Genomic DNA, 25887 nt, shown 5'->3' on the forward strand with positions numbered 1-25887 from the left:
GAGTTATTTTAACAATTTATGGAGGACTATTTCAGATGAAACGAGCATTGATGAGTATCAGGCTGAGATTTTTCTTTTGGCTATGGTTGTTTTTGGAGGAGAGGGGCAGGGCAGCATCTTTCCTAGTATAACTCCCAAGTGCCTGTGTCTTAGTGGAGGTGCTTGTCTGCAAAAGAGGAATTGCACTGTAGCATCAACAGTCAATGGTTATTTTCTCTCTCTCTCTCTTTTTTTTTTTTTGGTCCAGCTTCATGTAATTTATTTTTGTTTGTCTGTGGTCATTGCTTTTTTTTTTTTTTTTTTGCTAAAATTACACATTTTGCCTACTTTAGTGGCCTAGTTTTTTTTTTTTTTTTTTTTGCTGCCATAGGGAACTTGCCTTTCTTTTCGTGAATGTCACTGTCAATATAAAACCTGTTTAGCATATTGACGGGACATTTCGTCCCACCCTCAAGTTTAAAATCGTGGCTTAAACCACTAGCACCATTCACATGTGGCCAAGCGACCGACTGTACGTCGTGTCTTCTGTCAGTCCTGACAAATGAGATCAGATTTGTTTGTTAGCAGTTTTTTTTATATATATATATTTATATATTTAACTTGAGGACTGATTCATGTTAAACATTCCCAGGTTCTGCGCATTGTAGGTGTCTCTGTAAGCGATCGACGCATGTTTGTTTTGTGTGCCCTGCCTGAGTGCCCACTGGAAGTGACGACTTTGCCTTCAGTGTTGCATTCACTGTTGTCACTCCACATGCTCTGTCTCTTCACTCAGGGTAGGTTTGAGTCCATATGACAGCCTCGTCCGTCTTCATAGTCAATTTCTCAACATTTTCTTCCACTACTGATGCTGTATTTTATTGAATTCCTTCAAGCAAACTGTTTTTGGTTTTTCTTTTTTGGTCATTGAACATGTAGCAAGTTTAGTTGGTTTAGCTTGACAAATCATCCACAGGCATGATGTAATGCTTTTCTTCTGGTTTTTAACCTTGCTCTTGTGGACAAACTGTAAATGGAGCAGCTAAAGTGGCTTTTAAATGATCATTACATTTTCAGATGAAAAAGGAAAACGCAGAGAATTGGAATCTGGAACCAAAGATGTAGAATCCACATGTTATGTTTATGTCGAGTAGCTGCCCTGAATTTCTCCCAGGTGGCCGATCTTGGCCGAGCCTGGAGAAGCCATCATTCCAAAACGGATCCTCTGTTTACTGCGGTGGTCTGTGTTCAATGTCCGAATTTTGTCCGAAGGTCTTTGTCCTTTCTTTTTAAGCTCTTCAAGGGAATAGACCACAAGACATGTCGAGTTTACTGTTGTTTTGCATGAACTTGTGTTATAGAAATATGAAAAGAATAATCTTATACCAAACTAGAGATAAGGAACTCGAATGAAATTTACATTTATTCTGCATAATATTGCTTAACGGTTTCCATTTATGATGGGCAGAGCTGTAAGCATTTGCTGATATTCAAGCACAACATTAAGTCTGGACTCTATACCTCTTGTTTTAGTGGTTAAGGTTTTTCATCTATATGGACTATGTGAGAATTTCTTGGGCTGTCCCTAATGAAGCCTTCGGTCACATATAACATTCTACTTGCTTTTAAAAGCGCTCATAACCTTAAATGCACTTAGATGCACTTAAGTATTCCATTGCATTCTGCATAGGCTGTGTGACTGAAATCTCACTGTGTGTACTGAAGTATCACTGACACATTCCTGTGAACATGGCTCCTTTTTTTTTCCACCGAAAGACGTGACGTTGTAACCGTTTTACCGGAAGCGAAGAACTGTTATTCATTCGTCTTAGTTAATTTTTTTTTTTAAAGCAACACATTGTTAGCATTTGAACATTTCATTGTTTTTCCTACACAAATTTAGCTGGTTACTGATTCTAATAGTAGCTTGGTGCAAATATAAGCAAAAACCTAAAGGACTAAGAAATTGAAGAACTAACAAGCTGCTCCTGAGGTGCCTAAAGTACTTGAAAAAGCTTCCTAACTCAGAACCCATCTGTTTTCCTAAAGGAGACACACAATGGATAAAAGATCTAAGGGTGGCCACCAAAAGAAACAAGTTTACTTGGCTTCAGCTTCATTGATTTATTTCCCTTGTTTGGGGATGATTGCAATTATATAATGAACAGCACATTTTGTATGTATTTCATTAGGACTAGGATGGAGGTTGACTGCTTTGTTCTGTATAATCCTTCTAATATGCACTTAGCCCTGTAAGTAAGAAAATGTTGAGAAAATATTCTGGCTTCCAAAATTTTCTATACAGGAATTGAAAGACCTTTCTATTCACACAAATGACTGTTTGTGTGCTATACCGTAAAGTGAGTCTGATTGTATGGCTTTAACTTGATGCAGTATGTGGCCATGTGAAATCTTGCTTTTAATTCAAACAAGATAAGGAAATGTCTTTTTTTTCAGTCCTGGCTTAAATAAAATACAAATCCAGACTACAACTATATTGTGATAGTTTTTTGTTTGTCATGTCAATTCATTTCATAAGATGCACAGTATTACAGTACTGATTAAGACCTACAAATATTTAATGTTTTGTTTGCCATACGTGACGTCTATTGAGACTGATCATTTGAAACTGTTTTAGAGACGTCAGTTATTGGATGATTTGGGAACCAACCCAGTAGGGGGCAGTGCTGTTCTCCCAATTTCTATCTTTTGTTTGGTGTCAGATGTTTGATGAAAATGTGCACAAGCAAAATTTCCTAAATATAATCTTAAGGCTAAACACATTCTATGTAAAAGTTTATAAAGTCATAGCCTATTAAAAAAAAAAAAACTTTTAAATGTAATATGAAGTGTTACATGGATTTATATTTTTTAACTCTCTCTGTGTGCCTATGCGGTTACTGTTAGCATTTTCACTTTTTTTTTGGTTAAATCAATCTATAAAAAACTTACTGGTCTTTACAAGCTGGTAGAAAGTATTTTTAACTTCAGAAAAATTACCAACATCACTGTCTATAAAGACTGCACACTGGGGTTTAAAGAACAGACACAATGTGGCAAGCTGGTTTAACATTTTCTTAACTAGCTAGTTTTTTAGTTGTTAAAGGTGTGCCTTTTATTTATTTATTTTTGTATTATTATTATTATTATTAGCTGAATGTAATCCTGTAACGAAGACTGCCTTTTTCAATTTATTTTCGGCTATAAGCAGGGGAAGAGGGGTACAACCTAAGTTAATAGACGTTTATAAGATGTCTTTAAAGACATCTTCTGAAAGTCTATTTGACATCTGACAGGAGACGTCCTATAGACGTATTGCAGAGGAGCAAACACTCTTAAAAATACGTCTTCCAGATGTAAATATTACATAAAATACGCTTGTGCTATCTGGGGTGTAATTCATAGAATTAATAAAAAAATATTTTGCCACCTAAAAGTTAAAGATTTGTTGTGTTATTTGTATTACAATATTCTGTATTGCTCGGTAGCTCGATCCGGTTTGTCATCACGAGGTAGGCATATGTTAGGCTAGCTATGCGTGTAATGCGCGAATCGGTGGGCGGGACTAAACCGGCCATGTTGAAGTAGGTGTTGATCTTCTTCTGCGGGGGTGCATGGTGTTTTAACCCCTTCGACGTCATAGTTCCCCACTTATAAAAACGAGTCGTTTTCAGAGGCTGGTGTCAATAAGCTTTTATTGGACTAACAAGGACGTTTTCAGTTCTGAAACTTACAGGCTATTCTTATAATATTATGACCTCTTAGATGTCAAAAGCTCAAGGAAAATTTGATTTCTCAGTTCAACACCCCTTTAAATATAAAACTCATGTGTAGACTGATTTTTCTAATGATTGGACTAGAGTGCTAGCAGCATTCGATATACTTTAACTGGAAGTAGACAACCGATTAGTCGTTTGAACCGCTATGAATCATGGGAAATAGAACGGGCTCAGAAAAAGGTACGGAATACATGTTTAAATGGCTTGCCATAGTTACAGATTAATCTAGCCTACTGTGTCGTCTCGCATTTGAATCTTATATTCATTGCGATCTTCACCCGCATAAGAGAAGACTAACTCAAAGCTTGACGACGTTATGAGAACAGCTGTTTTGAGCTTTGTTTCTCTGACATCAGCCGTAAGACTTTACTTGAAAGCGTCTTTCCATGCAGGACTGTAGTTTGGGGGCGGAGACTCGCAGTAACATTACATTCTGCATCCAGAAACTGTGAAATATGGACACTGCCATGAGAACAGTCGTGATCATTCGAGCTCGTTCAGCTCTATTCATTGCAGGATCAGAGCACAACACAAAGGCAGGAATGGGACTGGAGAGGTGGATGTAGTGGTTGGGCTCTGGATCTAGGTCATACAAACGGCTGGAGTTTACGGTGACCGTTTTGTAACGAGGGTTGGTCTTTGTTGAGACATTGTTTTCTGCCTGGTAGTTTTCAGAGGACCAGCGGAACACTGTTGCCAAAATCAGACCCAAATCTGCTCTTGTATCTGGGAGGGACGTGGAGACAACAGAGTTCAGCATGAGGAATAACGAGGATGCAGAGGGCTTTGATGGCGAGGCCTCCAACACCTCGATGATTTCAGGAGCCAATAGTCCGTATCAGCCGACCACCGAGCCCGTGCTCTCCAGAAACGTGTTCAGGGACATCAGGTGTGACCTGGACTATCTCAGATCCCATTTCGGTATTTTAAAAGTTATCGAAGTGGTAAGTTCGAGTAGTCTCGGGGTTTCTCTTTTCCATGAAAAACTTATGAGCCTAGAAAGGGTTTCATTGCTGAACTTCAGCAAGGTGCATTGCAACTGAGTCAGTCAGTGACTTCCCGTGAGCAATGACTTCATCAACAGAGCCATCGTTTATTGATCTTTCTTTCTTTCTTTCTTTCTTTCTTTCTTTCTTTCTTTCTTTCTTTCTTTCTTTCTTTCTTTCTTTCTTTCTTTCTTTCTTTCTTTCTTTCTTTCTTTCTTTCTTTCTTTCTTTCTTTCTTTCTTTCTTTCTTTCTTTCTTTCTTTCAGATACCATTTTTTGAATAGTTCCTCTCTAATTACATTATTGTCGTGTTAGACTTTAAGAAAGACAATTTTCCCATCTGTTGGATTTCATTCAAGGTAAAATATTTAAGGCAAAACAGATGTGTATCATCCAAAAAGTCATTAGGATATATCTGATATAATCCCTTTACTCTCCACATATTTCAATTTACTCCTGATAACATTCTTTTCATATTGGATTAGTGTGAGGAGAGCAGATTTCCTCTTTTTGGGGATTTAAAATACAAATATTTCCTGTTGGAGACATGCCGACAGGCATCAAAAGCTCTGGAATGCATCGCTGACGGAGGGGAATGATGCCTGGAGTCTGAATGAATTAACTTTCAGATTGCACTTTTGGTTCACTTGATTGGCAAAACACCCAAAAACCTATAGTCATCGTGGTCAGACAAAATAGAAACTCGCATAAGAGCTTTCTGCCCGTGAACCTCTGCCAGATGTTGAAAAAGGAGTGGAGTGACTCTCTGTTCTGCTGGCTCAGCAAAAGCAAAGCATCTCAGATCTGCTGGCCCTCATGGAGATGCACAGTTAAGAAACTGCATGCAGGGGGGAAAACAGAGTGAAACTAAGGAAGTCATTAGGTGAAACAAGGGCTTGAGTCCTCAGCCAAAGGAAACAACTGGTGTGCAAGTACAGAAGATAGTACTGTCTGCTTAATGAATCAAATTTTCTGCCTTTTTGTGCGTCTCAAGGCTTAAATGACTCCACAGACAGATTTTAATTGGATTAAGTGATAATACTTGGAAGCACACATACTAGCTGACATAGTGGGCATGTGGAGTACTTCATAAACACAATGAGTGGCTTTCTATCTATGCTGTTTTATGTTTCAACATTGCCTGTGGAGTCAAATTGCAGACAGGCACGAGTTGTTTAGTAAAGCTCTGGTTATTGCTGACTTAAAAACAGCTTCTTCAATCTGTTTTGACTCTTATGAGAAAGACTGCAACTGATCAGATATTAGCAAAAATATTGACCACACTGTAAAAATTAATATTCTTTATCTAATCAATAAAATTGTGGCAACAGATTACAAGCAATATTATTTATTAAATTGAACAAATTAGAATTGAGTAATAGTTAATCAAATTGACATTCTAATTAATTCTAATTTGTACAATTTAATTAATAATATTGCTTGTAATGTTGCCACAATTTTTTTGATTAGATAAAGCATATTATTTTTTTCAGTGCAAATGCTCGATCTAGGAACTTCCTCTAGTAGTTTGTTTAACAGACATCCTGAGATGTTTGTTTTGTACGGTAATGCTCAGTGAAGGATGCGTCCTGTAAGCTGTTTCTTTGCTCAGGTAGACAATATGGTATGGGACGTTTCGTACTGCAGTAATGGACAGCTTAGTGAAAGGGAATGAATTAAAATAAAAGACTGAACTAAAAGCTAAACAGGATATGATTCAGAAAGTTCCCACAAAACTTTTAAATTGCAACATTCCAGTGATATCCCTTGGGGTGTTTTGAGACATAATATCACAGACTTGTTTGAATATGTGATCAATCATTCCTCAAAATAGAGATTTAATATATCACCCATTGCGTATGAGAGAAGCCGTATCGAGCTCCACTTTAGACCTTAGTTTTATTGTGCTCTTGCTTTTGTCACATTTGTATGTTTTTGTGTGTGACTCCTCTGGGCCTTGGATATGTCCTCAATCTGTCCTGCTAACAATCTGAGTGCGATTTGGATTGCTTTTGGTGGGGTTAAAAGGAGCAGATTGAGCTGTAGCACAGGGTTTTTCACATGGCTGCATGCTGGCTTGCCAAGAATATTCAACCATGGCTGTTTCTCAATGTAGTGGCAAATGATTTACCTAAGGCCCCTGTGGGATAAGGGTAAGGAGGAGACTTTTTTGTCTGTTTAATCTTTGTGAAAGGTTTTGTCCATCAGCAGATGTGTTTTTTTAATTTATTTTTTTGGCTAATATCTAGTGTATATATATATATATATATATATATATATATATCATTTGGCTTCTACAAAAACACAGTCCTTAATGGGCATTTTTTTGAAAATATACAATTAAATAAGCATAATCTTGGTCAGTAAGGTTTTTTAATTTAAGACTTTTGAAAGCCTCTAATCTAATTCTTACCAATTATTTAACCAATAATACAGTAAAACATTATTATTGGAGTGGAAAACAACTGCAATAATAAAAACATTAATATTATTATCAAGGTTGAAAACAATTGTGCTGCTTAATACTTTTGTAGGAACATGGGTACTTTTTTCAGGATTATTTTATGAATTAAAAATACACAAGAAAAGCATTTATCTGAAATAGAAATTGTTATAATTGTTGCTATAAAAAGAAAAAAAACATTTATTTTCTGTCACACCTTTAATAAATAAAAGTATTTAATTTGTTAATATTTTTTTGAACTGGCCCTAAACTTTTGAATGTTAGTTTAAAAGAAAAAATCTAGATAAACTAGTTGACCTCACTAATCAATTAGTCAGTTGCTACCAGTCATCCCTATATTAAATTCTTTTAAATGTCCTTTTGTTTTTATATGGCTTCCTTTCAGTTTGACCAGGATGGACCCTGTCGATTTAGACAGTATAGTTTCAGCCCTGAAGGGCAAAACTGTTGACCTTTCCATGTTTTTAACATTTTTCATAAAAATGTAAACTGGCCTAGTTTGATACCAAAAAAAAGTAAGACTGAATGCCCCTAGTGGGTCATACTAAGCTTTAGACACTGTCTTAACATATTGGCTATGTTTAAATGCAACTGGCCCTAGGCAGGTGTTTTCACCTTATGTCATCCTGACATGACATGAGTAAAATTATAGATGTTTTTGGAGCTGTCAAGTAGCATCATAAATGTGTCATTTTACCTCAAAGGAGTTTTTCCATTTTGATAAGGAACATTTACATATAATGAAAGAGCTCTCTGTAATGTAGCGAGTTGATGGACTCACCAGATGCTTTGTGTCTGTGTACTTCTCCCCTCGCTCTTGTGAAACTTATGTAATGTGTTTGGTTTTCTGCGAACATCTCCAAGGTTAAGAAGCTTTGGAATAGTGGTTTAAATTTTGTGCAAGGAGCAATTCACTTTAGGCGAGGAAAAGACTGTTGGGTGGGAGCTGGAAGGGTCATTTCCGTTTAAGGAGCTCTTGGAACACAATGCAAGCTGTCAGACCACCCCTCCCAAAATTCATTTTCTGGGCACAACAGATGGCGTGTGTACAAACTGGGGATTTGACTCCATGTGGTCATTGCTACAAGGAACTTGCTGATTGCCTAAAGTGTGTGTGTGTGTGTGGGGGGGGGGGGGGGGGGGTGGGCTCTGAATGACAGCAGAAGAAGGAGGAGGAGGGTGGGGAGTGACACCTGCTGCCTCGTGGGACACAGCCTGCGTTTATCAGGATCAATGACCTCATCTCCAAATACACATATATTTAGCCTGTCTTTTTGACGATGTGTGATGCTGAATCTGCTGGCACTGTGACAGGAATCTTTGGTACACACTAATGTGATCAGTGCAAAAAAGCCGGATGAGATGAAGAAGGGTTTGTGTGAGAATAGGGGGAAGTGGTCTGTAGCAGTTTGTAATAACATTCAGCCTTCCTATGAAATTCTGTAGAATATTTAATTACATTGAATTTTTTGAAGAAATCTATGCTGGTAGCTATTTTAACTGAGTGCGCATTATGATGTAAACTCTTAAAGTTATATAAAATGACGCTCTTACTTCTGTGGAACATAAGAGTAGATATTTTGAGAAATGTAATTTGTTGTCCATGCAATGGATGTCGATGTTCACCAAACCTGTTTGGTTACCAACTCTTAATTTTTATTTTTAGGTAAACTGTGCCTTTAACACGGCACCTAACCCACCTTGAGATTTAATCTTGGTTGCTTTGAATAAACGTTTCAGTCAGAACAAACCAACCAATTGGAAGGGGAGAGAACTAGGAAGAAAATGCAAATCGAAATTTGATACACATAAAACATAAACACATCATATTTTATTTTTTAAATTATATTTATTTATATAATTATTTATACCAATGTTAAAGCTATAGACCATTTCACAAGATGAACACTGGTCCAGAAGGACTTTCTGTTTCAGTTTTTTAACACTATATAAAAGCTGGGATAAAATACAACCAACAGAACATTTGAAACTGAATCAAAAAGTTAAACAAACATCTTTAAGATGTTTTCTTTACATGTGAAATAAAGAAAACAGTTACAAACTGAAACAAGAAGTGCTTCTGGACCAGTGTTGTTTACATCTTGTGAAATGGTCTATAAGAAATTACTTGTCTTCACAAAACTATGCTAATTCAGTGTATTTAGCATTTGTGCTCATAGATACTTGAACATTGCATTTGTATAACATGTGCTATACCTTATTAAATGTTTTATTTTTGATATGTGTGTAAAGAAAAGAGGACACTCTTTGCATTGTAGATCAGGTGACTGATCTGTTCAGGTCTCATACTGTAATGCAGTCATGCTGGCTGATGCTTGACTCCATTTGCATTTCAAATGCACAACATGAACTATGGTGAAACCCCACACCCCTGAAAATAGTTTCACTATTTTATCCTACAATATTAAAAGCTATTTTCTTGGTCCCACTCAAATGTGGCCCTTTGCAGTTTTCCAAAGGTCCCACACTGTGCTTATCTAAAAGCCAATTTACAGCGCACAGAAAAACACCTACAAACAAGTTGGTAGTTGGATTTCAAATTTTATGAAAAAAATAACTGTCATGTGACAACTGTCAACAAACGTGTTTGTCTGTGTGGTGTGAATTAGCCTTTATGCATAAACTGTTGAATAGCAGACCCAGCCATCAAGTTGAATCCAGTTGAATGCCTTACAGTGTCATGGTCCAGTGGATGGTTTTGCTTTTATTTCTCAGCATCAGGAGAGGCTAAAATTGTTGTCTGACTCTCACTGTTGTTCTAATAGCAAGTCAACATCCAGTTCTTTATTCATCACAGAATTTCAGAATTTCATAGGGAGGTTTCCACGTCGTACTTCCATGTGCATCTTCTGCCGTATGACAGCATCCGGCAGCTGGAAATGGCCCCCGTCTGGATGTTGGAATGTTTTGTGGCAGTGGTTCTGTCTCCCCTGTTGGAGCGAGCCAACCTGTAATCTGTCTGAGGTTTTATGCTGGAGAGTCAAGGCTGCATAACACCTAAATAGCATTTTAACCTCAGAATTCTTCCCGTGCTGTGGTCTACTGACAAATGCGGCAGGAAAACATTGGTGAACCCTCTGCGACTTCTCTAGGGTTCAACACACTCTACAAGGCCCTGTTATGAGCATGTGGAAAACGCATTACAAAGTAAGCGCTGAATGTAGATGAGTCATTTATGCCTTGAAAAAGCCTTTCGAGAAAAAAAGACTTTCTTGTGGTTCTTCACAAAGGACTACATTGTATTATATTGTGGCCTTAAATCAGAGATAAATCGGTATAGTTGTATCGTTTAAGTCAACGTCAGATGCTGGCTTTGATTTTCTGCTCGATAAAATGAAGCGAGTTGTTTATTGCTGGGACAAATGCTTGTTGTGTTATTTGAAAAGAATCGGTTGTCTCCTCTCTGTTGCAGGTCCTGGCTCTCATCTCTTTCATCTTTATTGAGACCGTAATGATGTGCTCGCCTTGTGCCGGCGTCTACCTCTTTGAGTTTGTCAGCTGCAGTGCCTTCGTCGTCACAGGCGTCTTGCTCCTCATCTTCAGCCTGAACCTGCACACCAAAGTGCCGCATGTCAACTGGAGTCTAACAGTATGTCTTTCTTATTACCTCATTGATTTGATTTCCACACAAAACTTCAAAATCCTTCACAACATTAGACTTTTAAAGAGATAGTTCATCCTAAAAATGAATGAAAATTCTGTAATCATTTATTCACCCTCATTTTGTTCCAAAACTGATTTTGCATAGCCTAGTTTTAGCCTAGGCTAATTTTTTTAATAATTTTAAGTCGCTATTTAAATGTGTTTCTGTCATTTTCTGATGTGGACAATTTGCTATAAAAAAAAAAAAACACTTTTTTTTTTTTACTTGTGCAACTGTTTTCAACCCATTTTGTTAATGCCATAATATAAAGAGTGTCCATTCGTGCTCCTAGAGGGCCAACGTCCTACAGATATTAACTTCTGGAGGGCCACTAGGAGCAGGATTGGACAGCCTACAATGCATAATATTAAGAAGTGCATGTGATAATAGATAATGACAAAGCGTTCATTATTTGTGGCATAAATAAAACGGGTTTTCTGACATACTAGAAAAAAAAAAGCTGCTCTCTTGTATCCCGTGCTGCTGAGGAGGAGACCATACACACGGGGTTCGAATTGCTCAGAATGGGAGCTTGTGTGCTCACAGCTCTCATTAAACCCGCTTCTAGCAAACATGAATTGCTGCTCTTGGGAGATGAATTTACTGATTCACTGAAAGATTAATAAGGCATGGTTCCCTTTGTCCCCCTGCCTATACACACACACACTCACACACAAAGCTCAGCATAATTGGACCTCAGTGCTGTAGATCTATTACAGAGCTTTTGATGGAAAAGGCTGTAGAGTTTTATTTCCAGAGCTGTGCATGTAAGAAAAGTAACAGCAACTCACATCCAACCATAACTATCTCATTGCATTATGGTATATGCGCTTAACCTCACACAGACAAGAAGAAAGTACCTTTACCAATTTAAGTTCAAATTTCTGTTTTCTTTAATATTTCATTATTTCATTTGCCCCCAGACGTAAAGTAGATGGAGAAAGTTGAACCCTTGTTTGCAAACTGGTTTCAAAAAGTCCTTTATGCTTTTAACATAGGCTAGTGATTTTGCTTCTCTCAAGGTAATAAGCATCATCTGCGATATTGCCCCCACTGTTTATTTATCTTACTTTTTTTTCATTTGACATTTCTTTTATCTTGCACTGGTAACAAGTCTGCACAAGCTTTCATGCTTGGGGTTGCCAAATGTCTAGAGTTTAAATCCCCAAATCAGAATTTAAAGCTCTGAAATGGATATATTTTAGTGATCTCCATTGTGATATTCTGCTCAAATTATGAAATGAAAATCTTGACTATATTGTTTGTGATTATGGGTGCTGAATAGATGCATTTACACAAACTTTGTACTGCAAAACAAAGTCTTTTTCTTGTTTTGATAGAAACATATTCACATATTTTTTTAATTATATTTAATTACTATGAATTAGGGCTGTCAAACGATTAATCGCATCCAAAATAAAAGTTGGTGTTTACATAATATATGTGGGTGCACTGTGTTTAATTATATGTAAATCTATAAATGCACACACATGCCTGTATATTTAAGAAAAAAAAATATTATTTATAAATAAAATATTTATATTTATATATAATATAAATTATATATAAATCTATATACAGTATATACATGAAAATATTTCTTAAATATATACAAGCATGTGTGTGTATTTATATATATAAAATAATTATACACAGTACACCCACATATATTATGTAAATACAAACTTTTATTTTGGATGCGATTAATTGCGATTAATTGTTTGACGAGTGTTTGCAACTAACTACCGCACACATCGTTCTCGAACCACCTTTCTTCATGTTGTAATTGATATCCTCTTTGTCACTGCGGTATATCAGCGCTTTATCGGCACAACGGAGCTAGCTAGCAAAACAAACCCAGCCCGCCTGAACGGAAATAGGTTGCATCGACAGGAGGAGTTTAGGATGTAGAGCGGAAACGGCTCGTAAACTTGTCTATACATGCATGTATACAAAAAAGCTTAGAGCATTCCATTTTGATTTATGACAAAACCTTTTCTCTGTCTTAATTCTTTGACATGTTGCTTGTTTTGGCACTTTTTTGTTTTATTTACAGTGGAGAAATATGAGGAAAAGGTGGGGGATAAAAGATGGAATGAGATCAGGAAATGTTGAGAGCTGGATTTTTGTTGGTCGTGGGGGAGATATTAAACAGGGTTTTCACAATGTCCTGTCGATGCATGCGAGTGTACGCTCTTGCTTATTTTGAATACTGATGAGTTGGGGTTTTCTTGGTATTACCATGGCTCATTGGAAGAACTGTGATCTTTATGACCATTTCAGCTGTGGTGGAGCTTTGGAGGTTTTGGACTGAGCATGATCCTGCCAGGCAAACCCCATGGGCCCAGGACTCTCATTTGTTCTGGAATGGATGCACTTGGGACAGGGGTTTGTTCAGCAACAGCCTTGCTCTCTTGCACTCCTTCATGTTTGTATCTCTGGCTTTCGTAACTTCACCACTGCTGTGCTTCAGGAACTTTCACATAACACAGCGCTAAAAGTAAACGGTACTTTTCGGTCCTGTAATTGTGGTCTCAGAAGAGTTTTATTTTTCATTTTAAGATAAAACTCTTCCAAACCCAGGAGCAATTAAACGTCTCCCTATAAAGAGCAGAACTGTGGTGGACGTTTTAGGTCTTAAAGTCTTTCAGCGCTAAATCTGTTCGTCTCGACTAACGTTGGTTTAGTTTACACACACAAAGCTAGCTAGTAGTTTCTTGTGGCAGTTGGTTCCAGAGGGGCGGTTGTGTGGGACGGTCCGTCTATTGTACGGCACCCCTTCTCCCACTGAGTGCTTTGGTGTGATTCCGTGCCAGGCTCAAAGGGGGCTGGCATGGTGACTGACATTATTGAAAGTGATAGGCCAGTAGAATGAGTGCATTCAGCTCGTGGTGGTACGCTTGCACAATTGTACCAATTCACAGACCTCTCTAAACGCACACATACATACATGCACAGTCAGTATTCATTAAACACAACTAGAAATAGATGGTGTATTTTAACAGGAGAGGAGGAGAGATTTGACTTTGTGAGGTGACAGGATAATGATTGGTTTTACATTGTGTGCTTTAATGGAATGGCCTCTGAGACTTGAGACGCATTGCAGCAAACCTATGATTATGTGCCATTACTGAATATGAGCTACAGGCCGATTGGGAGAGGGTAAAGATGCATTAAAGATGTGCAATTTGGAAATCTGACAAATTAAGATCATCGTAAATTATTATTCAACAAACTATGGCTGCACTCGAAAGCTGAAAAAGGATGCCTCCGCAGGCAGCACATGGAAGGTAGGGAGGCAACATGGCACGTCCGAAATAATCCCATCGTGTCACATCCTGTCTACTGAGATACCGTCATCTGATCGATTTTAGAAGGCAGCATAGATGTATCCATCACTGCCTATGATATCACACTATCTGGTACATTAGATTCAGTAACAGTTCGGCTAAAAAAATAAAACTGGCATCTGAAAGGTTCTGTTGTTGGTCAGCTTATGTGTAAATGTATATTTTTGACCAACTTTTTCCACTTTCCACAAGTAGGCTAGACGAGGCAGACACATTCCTCTTTTAATCTATCTCTTTTGTTCCCTTACAATCACCTCTGTCCTGATTTCTTTGAGGGGAGGGTCTATGGGTGGGTAAATGTATGGGCTTTTTCAGATCTTTCAATCTAATCAGCGAAATAAGCTTGATATGAACGGGCCTGGAGATGACGGATAAACAGACCACGCCAAACTATGCGTGTTTGTTAGAAATCCGGAATGGTGAGAGAACATTGTGCTTGGTAAGTCGTTTGTTTTCAAATCAAACTTGGATCTCCAGCCAACTAAGTTTGAATCTGGAATCTGTAATATTTACACATTAGGTCAGTAGGAGGAGAGCATGGGGTATTTTTTCGGCTGTTCAAACTACGAAAGCAATCCGGTCGAATGCGTTTTCGACAAGCGGCAACATTCTAATCTGAAAAATTAAGCCTACCCGGAAGTGCGAAAAACTGCAATACATCTAAAATCCGCTAGAGGGAGGTCCCAAAAGGGAGCAAATATCCATAGATCCCATGTTAAAATGTCCGTTTTCACGGCATAAATTCATGCTTTTACAGGTTGGTCCCATGGACTTTTATTTTATTTTTCGATAGGTTCCGAGTGCCTGACAACTCTGAGGGGGGTGAATTTTTTTCTAACTCTTTAGAATAGATCGTATATAAAGATATAAAATGTATGACAGATAAGGGCGGTTAACTTTGATTGACTGCTGATAAAGGGCTGCGCCAAGTGGAATTTGACATCTCGGCCATGATCTGACACAACGCATCATTCCACCTCTGTATCATTATTGAACATTTGTATTTTGTATTTCTCTAGATTTTCTAATATGGCGCCGCCCATACCCCACCTAAAAACAGCCTCAAAACTGTTCTTCAGAAAGTCTGGTTTGTGACGTCACAGACGCTTTGTCCATATTTTTTGCAGTCTATGGTTGGACAAGCTCAAAATGTTTTAGACCCTGTTTACGCCTGTTTTTAGCATCATCCACGTGTGATCTGATCGACCAAAATGCATTTGTAAACAGGGCCAGCGAGGCCCAGCACACCAAAGGAAGTTACAGGAAAAACTTTTAGCAGCTTAATTTTAAAGCTTAAATCTCACCACCGAGGCAGATGAAGAGATATGACTGAAACTTTACGATTAAGGTTATATTGCCCTGCAAACTTGGATTGGATTTTTTTTTTCACATTTCCAAGATCTATTGGCCACCTAAAGCAGTGTGTAACTCAGTATTAATGCACCACTGAGAATATTTGGCACAGACCATAAACGGCGCAGAAGCTCAGCTAAGACCCCGCCTAATTCTCTGTTTCTTTGCACACATGCATGTTTTCACTTTGATTCTCTGCTTGGATATGGCTATTTTGCATAAATAACTGTTTTGGCAACAGTTTGCTGAATGCTCTGTCCCCCATTAACACTCTCTTATGAGTATAGAACATTTGAAGTCTTTTTTTGAAGGTGATGCTGCCCAAGTGTACACTACTTACGCATCCTAGCTCAAAAGTAATTATTTCTTCCTTTGTTAACAACTTGGAGGGCCGCAGTGGCTGTTAAATACATCAGACATGTGAACCCAGTGTGAACACTACTTTTCTCAGTTTTAGACCCCTCCTGAGGCCAGTTTGCCTTCTCTACATGCAGTCCGTCAGTACACACACATACACACTGTGCATTTCAAGGGCACTTATGACTGCTTTTGTTTGTGTACAATTTCATATTACCTGCATTAACTTGAACTTTACGGTAACACTTTACAATAAGGTTCATTAGTTAACATTAGTTAACTACATTAGTTAGCATGAACTAATAATGAACAGCACTTATACAGCATTTATTAATCTTTGTAAACGTTAATTTCAATATTTACTAATACTTTATTAAAATCTTGTTAACATTAGTTAAAGGGTTAGTTCACCCAAAAATGAAAATTAAGTCATTAATTACTCACCCCCATGCTGTACCAACCCCGTAAGACCTTCGTTCGTCTTCGGAACACAAATGAAGATATTTTTGATTAAATTTGAGAGCTGTATAACTACCACATTGGCTCCTAAGGGACTGCCTCTTGACGGCCCAGAAAGTCAATGAAGAAAATGTTTAAATATCCCAAGTGACTACCGTGGCTCAACTATATGTTTATCAAGCGACGCGAATACTTTTTGTGCGAAAAAACAAACAAAAATAACGAGTTTATTCGACTATTTTTTTCTTCCTTGTAGGCCAGAACGAGACTTCCTTATAGATTTCCACGACGCATGCGCGAGATTTGCGATCTGCGTACACCAGCTTACACCACTTCAGATCGCAATTCTCGCGCATGCGTCGTGGAAATCTATAAGGAAGTCTCGTTCTGGCCTACAAGGAAGAAAAAAATAGTCGAATAAACTCGTTATTTTTGTTTGTTTTTTCGCACAAAAAGTATTCGCGTCGCTTGATAAACATATAGTGGAGCCACGGTAGTCACTTGGGATATTTAAACATTTTCTTCATTGACTTTTTGGGCCGTCAAGAGGCAGTCCCTTAGGAGCCAATGTGGTAGTTATACAGCTCTCAAATTTAATAAAAAATATCTTCATTTGTGTTCCGAAGACGAACGAAGGTCTTACGGGGTTGGTACAGCATGGGGGTGAGTAATTAATGACTTAATTTTCATTTTTGGGTGAACTAACCCTTTAATGCGCTGTGAACTAACATGAACAAACAATGAACAGCTTTATTATCATTAAAGGTTCTCAAAGCGATCCTGGGTGTTGACGTTCGAATATTTTCAAACAAATCGGAGCTAGACCCTCCCTCCTCCGCATCTCATCTCCTCCCCCTCCCTTCCGTGCTTCCTGAAATAATTGTGAACGTGCATAGTTCTAGCTAATTATATCCTTGTGTGGGTTTGGCGAACATAAGCGTCAATTTAGAAGAAAAAAAACCAATTTAACGTTACCCACCTGTCAAGCAAAAACAGAGCAACCTGAATGTCGGACTGTAAGCCCTTCTGCCGCTGGAGTTCTCGGCATCGTTCAAAAGCTTTGCTACCGATGTAAATTCTGAACTTCGCACATTCTTTATCCGACTCCTTCTTCTTATTAATTTGTTCCTCAGAACGACGTCTCTTTGGTCGTGTGTCGGTAATTTTTCAAACTTCCCTCTGATGCTTCGCTGCTCTCCTTCACACACACACACCCTTCATGTGCACGCGCACTAACCCCCCAGACCCACCCTCAAATACTTCTTGCCAGTGATTGGCTGGAACACTGTTTGTTAGGTTTCGTGGTCCGGGTAAGACATGATTGTTTTTGTTGCCGTTTGTGGAGCCTGTGGTGTCTACAGAGACCGCGTTTTTTTACAGTGTGTTTAGGGGACAGGCAGCTAGCCGATAGTGAGGAGACGTTTGATGTATGTGACAAAAAATGTTTTGGCCCAGCATCGCTTATAGAACCTTTAACTAACATCAACGAAGATTAACAAATACTGTAACAGATGTATTGCTCATGGTTAGTTCATGTTAGTTAATACGTTAGTAAATAATGAACCTTATTGTAAAGTGTTACCAACTTTACATGTAAATCTCCATTATTATATTTATGATGCTATTGTGCTGTAAGTAATTCTGTGTGGACTTAGTACTTCAGTTTAACCTCAGACATATGCGTTGTGTTCTTCGAATTTTTTAAACACGTCAGCAGTTTTTTACTTTATGTGTGTTTCAGAGTTTGGTTTGGCTTGCATTTGATCCATCTGTTGAAGTATGTGTGAAGGCAAAGGGTGGTTTGGCATGTGTTTGAATGATTGAGACGTATCATGGTTTTGGGATATTGTTAGGTTACTATATTGCGTGTGAGATGGGTATGGTTTCGCTTGAGTGTGTGTGGATGAGAGAGAATCATGTGAGACTCCTGGTCTCCCATCATGCCATTGTCACATGGGTGGTCATGCTTAAGTCACGCTGCAGTGCTTATTGGCTGCAGACAGACAAACCACCCCGCTCCTCTCAAAGTGTGTATAATGCAGATTTTAAAGGGTTAGTTCACCCAAAAATGAAAATTCTGTCAGTATTTACTCACCCTCATGTTGTTCCAAACCTCTATGTGTTTATTTGTTCTGCTGAACACAAAGGAAGATATTTGGAAGAATGTCTGAATCAAACAGATCTCATTCCCCATTGACTACCATAATAGGAAAAAAATACATGCAATGGTAGTCAGTGGGGAATGAGATCTGTTTGATTAAAACGCTCTTCCAAATATCTTCCTTTGTGTTCAGCAGAACAAATAAACACATAGAGGTTTGGAACAACATGAGGGTGAGTAAATACTGACAGAATTTTCATTTTGGGGTTAACTAACCCTTTAAGGATAAAAAGAGAGAAAATGAGACTTTAATGTTCTGTAGTGTGGGAAATCTGGATATTGCTTCAAAGCTCAACTTTTTTTCCTGCTAGCCCAGTCGAATCAGTAGTGCTTATATTTACTATCAATATACGTACATGGTCACATTTTATAATAGGTATCTTTAGCTACCATGTACTTATTATTATTATTTTTGATGTAAGTGTACAATGTACTTATTGTGTTTACGTTGTATTGCACAACATTTTTGCTGCTACTGAGGTGGGATACGGGTAAGGTTAGGATAGGTTTAGTGGTATGGGTAGGTTTAAGGGTGGGTCAAAAGGGTTGGGAAAGCTCAACAGTGTAAGTATAGCTGTAATTACAGAAATGAATGGCAGATGTAATTACATTCAGATAATTATAATAATATAAGTACAATATAAAAACATGTACATAATAAGTGCATTGTATCAAATGATTACTTTAAATGTTAGTACGTAGTAGTTAAATACACCTAATCTAAAGTGGGACGTTAAATAGAATCAATTGTATATTAAATATAATATATTAATATAATCATTTTTAAACAAAATGTTTACATTTTTTATAGTATGTGAAACATTTATATTTTCAACTAATGATGCATCAAAGATTATCATAAATAACTTTTGCAATTTACCTTATCTAAGTTTATTTCGCAACAACAGTATTCAGTACATCACAGACAACCAAATGTTTAATTTTCCTAAGGTATAAAAACATGCACACGATCAACAAACGCAAGACAAATGTTTTGAACGCAGCACAGTTATAACATTCTTTCACATTGAGAAGTAGATCCCTAGTCAGTGATCACATAGTGCATCCCCTTCCTCATCCAGCAGATTCACTGGACACAAGCGTCTTACTGCATGTACAACTGGAGAAGACCGTCTGTGTTCAGTTGAAGACATCAAAGCCAGTGGTTCATGGTGCATCGGCCTGGGATGTGAAATTTGAGGTGCTGGCCAGTGAGGTTCAGTTTGTGATGTCCTTTGAAGGGCTTGTTACATTTCAACCCCCACAGAGCCAAGGCTCAGAAAAAAAACCCACGTCTATTCCAGACTCTAAACACTCGGCAGAGTCAATAAAGTAGGATTTGGCTTCTTCTCAGAAACCTCCAAATGGTTCCTCTCGTTCTCACTCTCTCCTGAAAACTTTGACTCTAATTTGTGAAAGTATTAAAATTGAAATGTGGCGTTATTGTTGGAAAGTGGTGATTGGATTAATTGAGGGAAAACTGTAACAGTAATAAACAACATGGGGACTGGCATACCTCTTCCAATGGCCATCCGTCACCGTTCATGACTGTGACTTTATGGCCCAAATAAAAGGTACTCATGTGTTTTTGTGATTAACATAATTGTGCAGATAGCAAATAGGTTGCACACAGCTATATGTACACAAGTTTTTGCGTGTGGTAGTACCAGGGGTTTTGAGTTATGTGTTTAGTTATGCAAATAACAGGTTAATCTTGATAGACCTGAACTGGTTTCTGAAGGATTGCCCTAAAGGGTTAGTTCACACCAAAATGAAAAATTCTGTCATTAATTGCTTGCTCTCATGTCGTTCCAAACTCGACTTTCGTTCATCTTCGGAACACAAAATGATGATCTTTTTGATGAAATCTGAATAGTTGGTTAATTGTTGGTACTTTTGGCTCCCTCTGCCTGTCAAACTGCATCATTGCAGTCAGCATGACCACGCCTCACTGCCAGCTCCTCTCTTTTCACTTTTTGGTCATATAATGTTTTTTCTCGAGTACCATATAAATCCAAACTTGTGATTGTGTAAATGTTGATATGACCCATTTAAAAAAAAATGCTTAACTTTCATCCATGGCCACATAAACACTGCAGATAAATATAGTTTTCCTTTTCTCTTCACAAAGAATGTATTATTTGTATGAGATGTCTCTTTTCTCCTGGATCACAGCAATGGAAGTTTATGTCTTATATTATTTGTTGATTTCACTCTCCCACATTTCAATGTGGTAGTTATCCTAAAACTTTGCCTGTGTTCTAGATCAGATCACATTATTTTGAATCTGAGAAGTGGACATTTGCTTGTTTTTCAACAGATAATATTCCAGTCTGTAGTATCAAATTATCCTTTATAAATCAATTTAATATACTGATTTGAATCCTGTCACTCACATAAGATCACAGCAATAGCAAACCACAATGATCCAATCACTTCCTGATGGACAAAAATCAGCCAAGACCCAGCCTACAATTTTGTTCTTGTTCGAGAAGCCATTTCACCTGGATATATATATGACACAACAGGGAATAAAAAGCAAATTGTGTTTTTCTCTCTTGCAGGATCTAATCAACACTGCCACCAGCACCTTGTTCTTCTTTCTGGCTTCAGTGGTTTTGGCAGCCTTCAACCATCAATCTGGAGCAGAGATTGCAGCTGTGGTACCTATCAAGCTTACTCAGCTCTTTATTTAATGAATCCTGTCCCTGTGGTTGTGGTTGAATTCTAATGTTTAGTCATTTCTCAAGTATTTTAAGTGGGTCCTAATCTGCCAGTGCTCTGCTGCCCTCGTGTGGCTGAAATGGAGCACATATGGTCGTTCCTGGAAAGAGTCCCTGGACAGGCAGACAGTGGGAAGTTTTCAGAAGTCATAGTCATCATGATCCATCTGAATGATTCACATTGTTTGATTTGGTTCTTTGATTTTTAACACCGAAAACCTCTCTGTTTCCTCCTTTCCTGTTTCTCCATTCCACTTTTCTTTCCACTCACAGTTTTGTTCTTCTCGCATGTTGTTTCTATCTCAGAATTTAGATTGTGTCATGTTTTGACAGCATCACATTGACAGTAGCACAGTTTAGACACGAAGCTTTTGCTTATAAAATATCTGAGCTAATTTGATTGTTTTTAGCTGTCAGTAAAAGTGAAGCACTCTCAGCTATGTTTAAGTCAATTCCACAGAATTTATGCAAGACCTTTTCCTGAGGTCAGAGAGAGAGAGAGAGAGAGAGAAAAAAGATAGCTGTGAGATAAAGTTTAAAATAAGAAAAAAAAGTCACATTGTGAAATATAAAGTCACTGTTACCTTTTTCTTTTCTTTTGTACTTTATGGCAGAAAAAGACTTCCATGAGAATTTATTAATTTTCCTACAAAATCCCCAAAGAAAATGCTAAAAAAAAATATCTATCAGGGTTTGCATGTTACATTATCTTAGAACTGAAGCTGACAAGCTAACAAAAGTTAGTTTGTCTTTTGGTCGAGGCTGCTGACCAGGATCAGGTTCTTTTACTTAGATCCTGACCTTTATGGTTGTACACACTTCATGTATGACCTGAGCTCAGCACAATATCCACCAACACCCTAGGAGTCAAAGGCTGGGTTTTTGTGCTGAGTGTTTTATGATACAGATGTTCTCACCAGGAAACCACTTTAACACCCGGGGATTTTGCTGAACCAGGGCATGGCAAATTCCTTTGGCTCTCACAGCTTGAGAGAGAGAGAGAATTTAAAATATTTTGGAAGAAGTATGCCCTCACCTAACGGATTATTAGGAACACCTGTTCAATTTCACATTAATGAAATTATCTAAACAACCGATCACATGGCAGTTGCTTCAATGCATTTGAAGCAGGCCAGTCTGAGTGTTTCACAATCTGCTCAGTTACTGGGATTTTCATGCACAACCATTTCTAGGGTTTACAAAGAATGGTGTGAAAAGGGAAAAACATCCAGTATGCGGCAGTCCTGTGGGTGAAAATGCCTTGTTGATGCTAGAGGTCAGAGGAGAATGGGCCGACTGATTCAAGCTGATAGAAGAGCAACTGTGACTGAATTAAAGGGTTAGTTCACCCAAAAATGAAAATTCTGTCAGTAATCCCTCACCCTCATGTTGTTCCAACCCCGTAAGACCTTCGTTCATCTTCGGAACACAAATAAAGATATTTTTGATGAAATCTGAGAGTGGGATCACTCCTGCATACTAGTCCATAGGCTTCATGAGGAATTGAAACTTGCCGGCCTCGAAAAGTTATTAAAGACATCGTTAAAATAGTCCAAGTGACTTCAGTGGCTCAATCTTAACTTTATCAAGCGACGGGAATACTTTTTGTGTGCAAAAACAAACGACTGTGTGTGTCGTTGGAGCATCACATGGTCAGCAGATGGTCCGGAAAACGCTTTCAACGAAGATTTAAAGGTCTCGGACGTAAATTACCAAAGAAACAATTCAGACTAAGTTTATTTACCCGTCTGGGGAAATGAACAAAGGTAAAAAAAAAAAAACTTAAACAAAGAAAAGAGAGAGAGAGAGAGAGAGAGAGAGAGAGAGAGAGAGAGAGAGAGAGAGAGAGAGAGTTTCTTGCCAGAAAGGGGGAAGGCTTGGTTTTAACTCAGTTCATTATGAAAGTGTCAATGAACGCCATTAGGAACAGACTTCCTGGCGCTAACTGGTGAATTAGTAGTATGGAAGTCAAAGGTTAAACGCTTACCTTAACTAATTTTCCTAACTAAAGTCCTAACTAATTTTTTTTAAAGTCAGTTTAATGTAATTTAAGTTTAAGGGTTGATGTAAATGTATGGGTTAGTGACGTCTAAAACCCAGCTGTTGTCCCAATCAAGTCGTTTTTGTAGGCAATATACTTCCTGATTTTTAAAAGATGATATCTCTGATTACATTGAACTTTCAGCGCTGCAACTTTGCAGATACTGTTCATGCACCAACAGCAACATTACACACTATTTAAAATGAAAAAAAGTGAAATCACAATCAACCCCAACCCCCCCTTTAAGAGCGTTGAACGACATGAGGGTCAGGAAAGGATGACACACATATTATTTTTGGGTGAACTATCCCTTTAAAGCTCATAGTTTAAAGCTGAAATCATCCACCTCCAGCCTTCTTACAGTCATTTTGTGTGTTTTCTCCAGGTTTTTGGGTTTCTGGTGATGGGAGTATATGGTGTGAACACGTATCTGGCAGTACGGAGATGGCGTCTCGGGGACTCACGAGACGGACCCCTGCAGACCAGCGAGTACATCCGTGCACGCACAGCCTCGCGGGGAGAGGTGGAGTCACGGCCTGAACTACAGTAAACCACACAGACGGACCAATAGAGACTGAGACAAGCAAAGCCCCGTCTGCATTCCTGCCACAGTGTGTTCTTCTGTGTATCCTCGTGACGGCGGGCAGTTAAGATGAGCGCTTACAAACCAATAGTTGTGTGAACAGTCTGTCTGAAGTGGAACAAACTTCTGGCATCATCATTATTACCATGCCTCAGGGCGTCGTCATTTGACTGTATACTTCAATCTTTCCACTAATTAAGGGCTTTACCTTACCATGATCTGGATGAATATTGACAGAAACTCACTTCACTGTGCTCCTAAACTTCTCCCAGCAGATAACCTGAAAGGTTTTAATAATGCCTGCAATAAACCACTTGAACCCCCTTCTATTCAGCTCCATTCCCAGTCGGCTAATATGAAAGGATTGCAACTGTTTCTAAAATGTGTCTTATCAAAGATCAACTGATTTAAGTGATCTGGAGTCTAAGTGGACTGGGAATTTGTGAGAGGGTTTATGAACAAAAGAGATGGCTTTTTCTCTCTGCTATTGTTTTCCTGTATCCAAATACATCTGAGAAAACTGCAGTTGGATCAGGCCGTTTGTCTGTAGAGACGAGGTTAGATGTTAGGAGCACCAGTATTTATTTTAATGTAAAATATTTTTATAATACCACAGCTTTGGTAGCCACATTGTACCAAATGTAGTGTTTCACCTTGTGAATGTGACCCTGCGTTAAAACAGACAACAACAGCTTTCAAATTGTGTGTGTGGGTGAAGGCGGTGAAACTTTTCAGATACTTCCGATTTTTAGATAGTAAATCTTGTGTGCATAATCTATTGTTTTTGTTCTTTGTGGTTGTTTCTGTACTCCACTGTGCACTCAACCCTGTCTAGTTATCTGTATATATCGATTTAAGCAAGGGTAGAGGTTTTGAAGAAGTTGTATATATTATGTATCTGTGTGTATGATATGACATGAAGGGTTCCTGTTTGTATGCATTCTTATGACTGAAACCAACAGACTGTATTTGAAGGAACAAGTGTACTACATATGAATGCATTTGCTAAACTGTGTTCTGTGTGCCTTAATCGTAGAGGCTTGACTTAGTCAAAACACTCAAACTCCTGGACACTAATGTTATGACAACATTAGCAGAATAACAGCTTAAGTGGATGTGAAATTTGATGAACTGATCATTGGTATGAAGATCTGTTTTTCTAGTGCTTTATTGATCCTCTAATGGGTCTTTTTTATAAGGAGTGTCATGGAACGACATTGTGGGGGGAATGAAATGTATGTTTTACCACAGATTTTAAGGTGTAGTGCAATTTTATGATTTTCTTGCCCCTAGAAAACGATCGTTCGTAGTATTCATTTATAGTCATACTTAAGTCTTACTATCTGAAGTTCTTCAGTGAAGTCACTTATATGTTTTGGAATAAGACAATGTTGAAATGAAGTAATTTCGAGGTGTACTGTAGGCTCACATTATAGAGATATAGAGAACAACACTGTGGACTTGAAAATGTTGAAAGACAATCACAATAATGATTTACGTCTTAATGGACTCTGCATTAAAGTGCTAAAGTCACATTTTTTCCTATTTTGAAAACAATACTGTCTTTGTGCTTATGCTTTAATAATGTGTAAAAGCGTTTAATGTGCTTTGACTATGCTAAACTTCTTATTGGAAGATTTTAGCATCTAAATAACTCCTGATTTTGACCATATGGTTTGGACTGTATTTTCAACTCATTAATCATTGAAGAATTCCAAAAGAAACTATGTTGACATTTTGAGGGACTCAAATTTTGAAAATGATTGTACTGTTTCTTGGTGACATTTCCTGTATTCAAGAAAGCAATGTTTTAATCATGTAACAGTGCTATAAATTTGTATTTTTGTATTTATAGAGTTGTGCATAGACTTACAAAATGCTAATTGTTTGAAAATATTTGTGATGGCAATCTTTCCTCAAATAAATGGATTTGGATGGACTGTTGATCTGCATTTTACATCTCCTAAAATTGGAGTGAACCAAAGATA

At 38.0% G+C, this 25887-nt stretch overlaps 1 protein-coding gene across 1 annotated transcript; it reads left to right on the plus strand.

Moving 5' to 3' along the window:
• Positions 1-3985: 3985 nt before the first annotated feature.
• Positions 3986-25843, plus strand: cmtm4 (CKLF like MARVEL transmembrane domain containing 4). Its single transcript, XM_039674394.2, has 4 exons — positions 3986-4702; positions 10642-10818; positions 21117-21215; positions 23702-25843. The coding sequence occupies exons 1-4, from the start codon at positions 4517-4519 to the stop codon at positions 23864-23866; spliced, it is 627 nt and encodes a 208-aa protein (XP_039530328.2). The 5' UTR covers positions 3986-4516; the 3' UTR covers positions 23867-25843.
• Positions 25844-25887: the final 44 nt, after the last annotated feature.

Source organism: Pimephales promelas, chromosome 1 (assembly GCF_988280905.1).
Source record: "Pimephales promelas chromosome 1, fPimPro1.hap1.1, whole genome shotgun sequence".
Taxonomy (NCBI): Eukaryota; Metazoa; Chordata; class Actinopteri; order Cypriniformes; family Leuciscidae; genus Pimephales; species Pimephales promelas.

Coding starts and splice junctions, on each gene's coding strand:
- cmtm4 (XM_039674394.2), top strand. CDS start 4,517: ATGAGGAATAACGAGGATGCAGAGGGCTTTGATGGCGAGGCCTCCAAC. Junction 4,703..10,641: donor TTTTAAAAGTTATCGAAGTG/GTAAGTTCGAGT, acceptor TCTCTGTTGCAG/GTCCTGGCTCTCATCTCTTT. Junction 21,216..23,701: donor GAGCAGAGATTGCAGCTGTG/GTACCTATCAAG, acceptor TGTTTTCTCCAG/GTTTTTGGGTTTCTGGTGAT.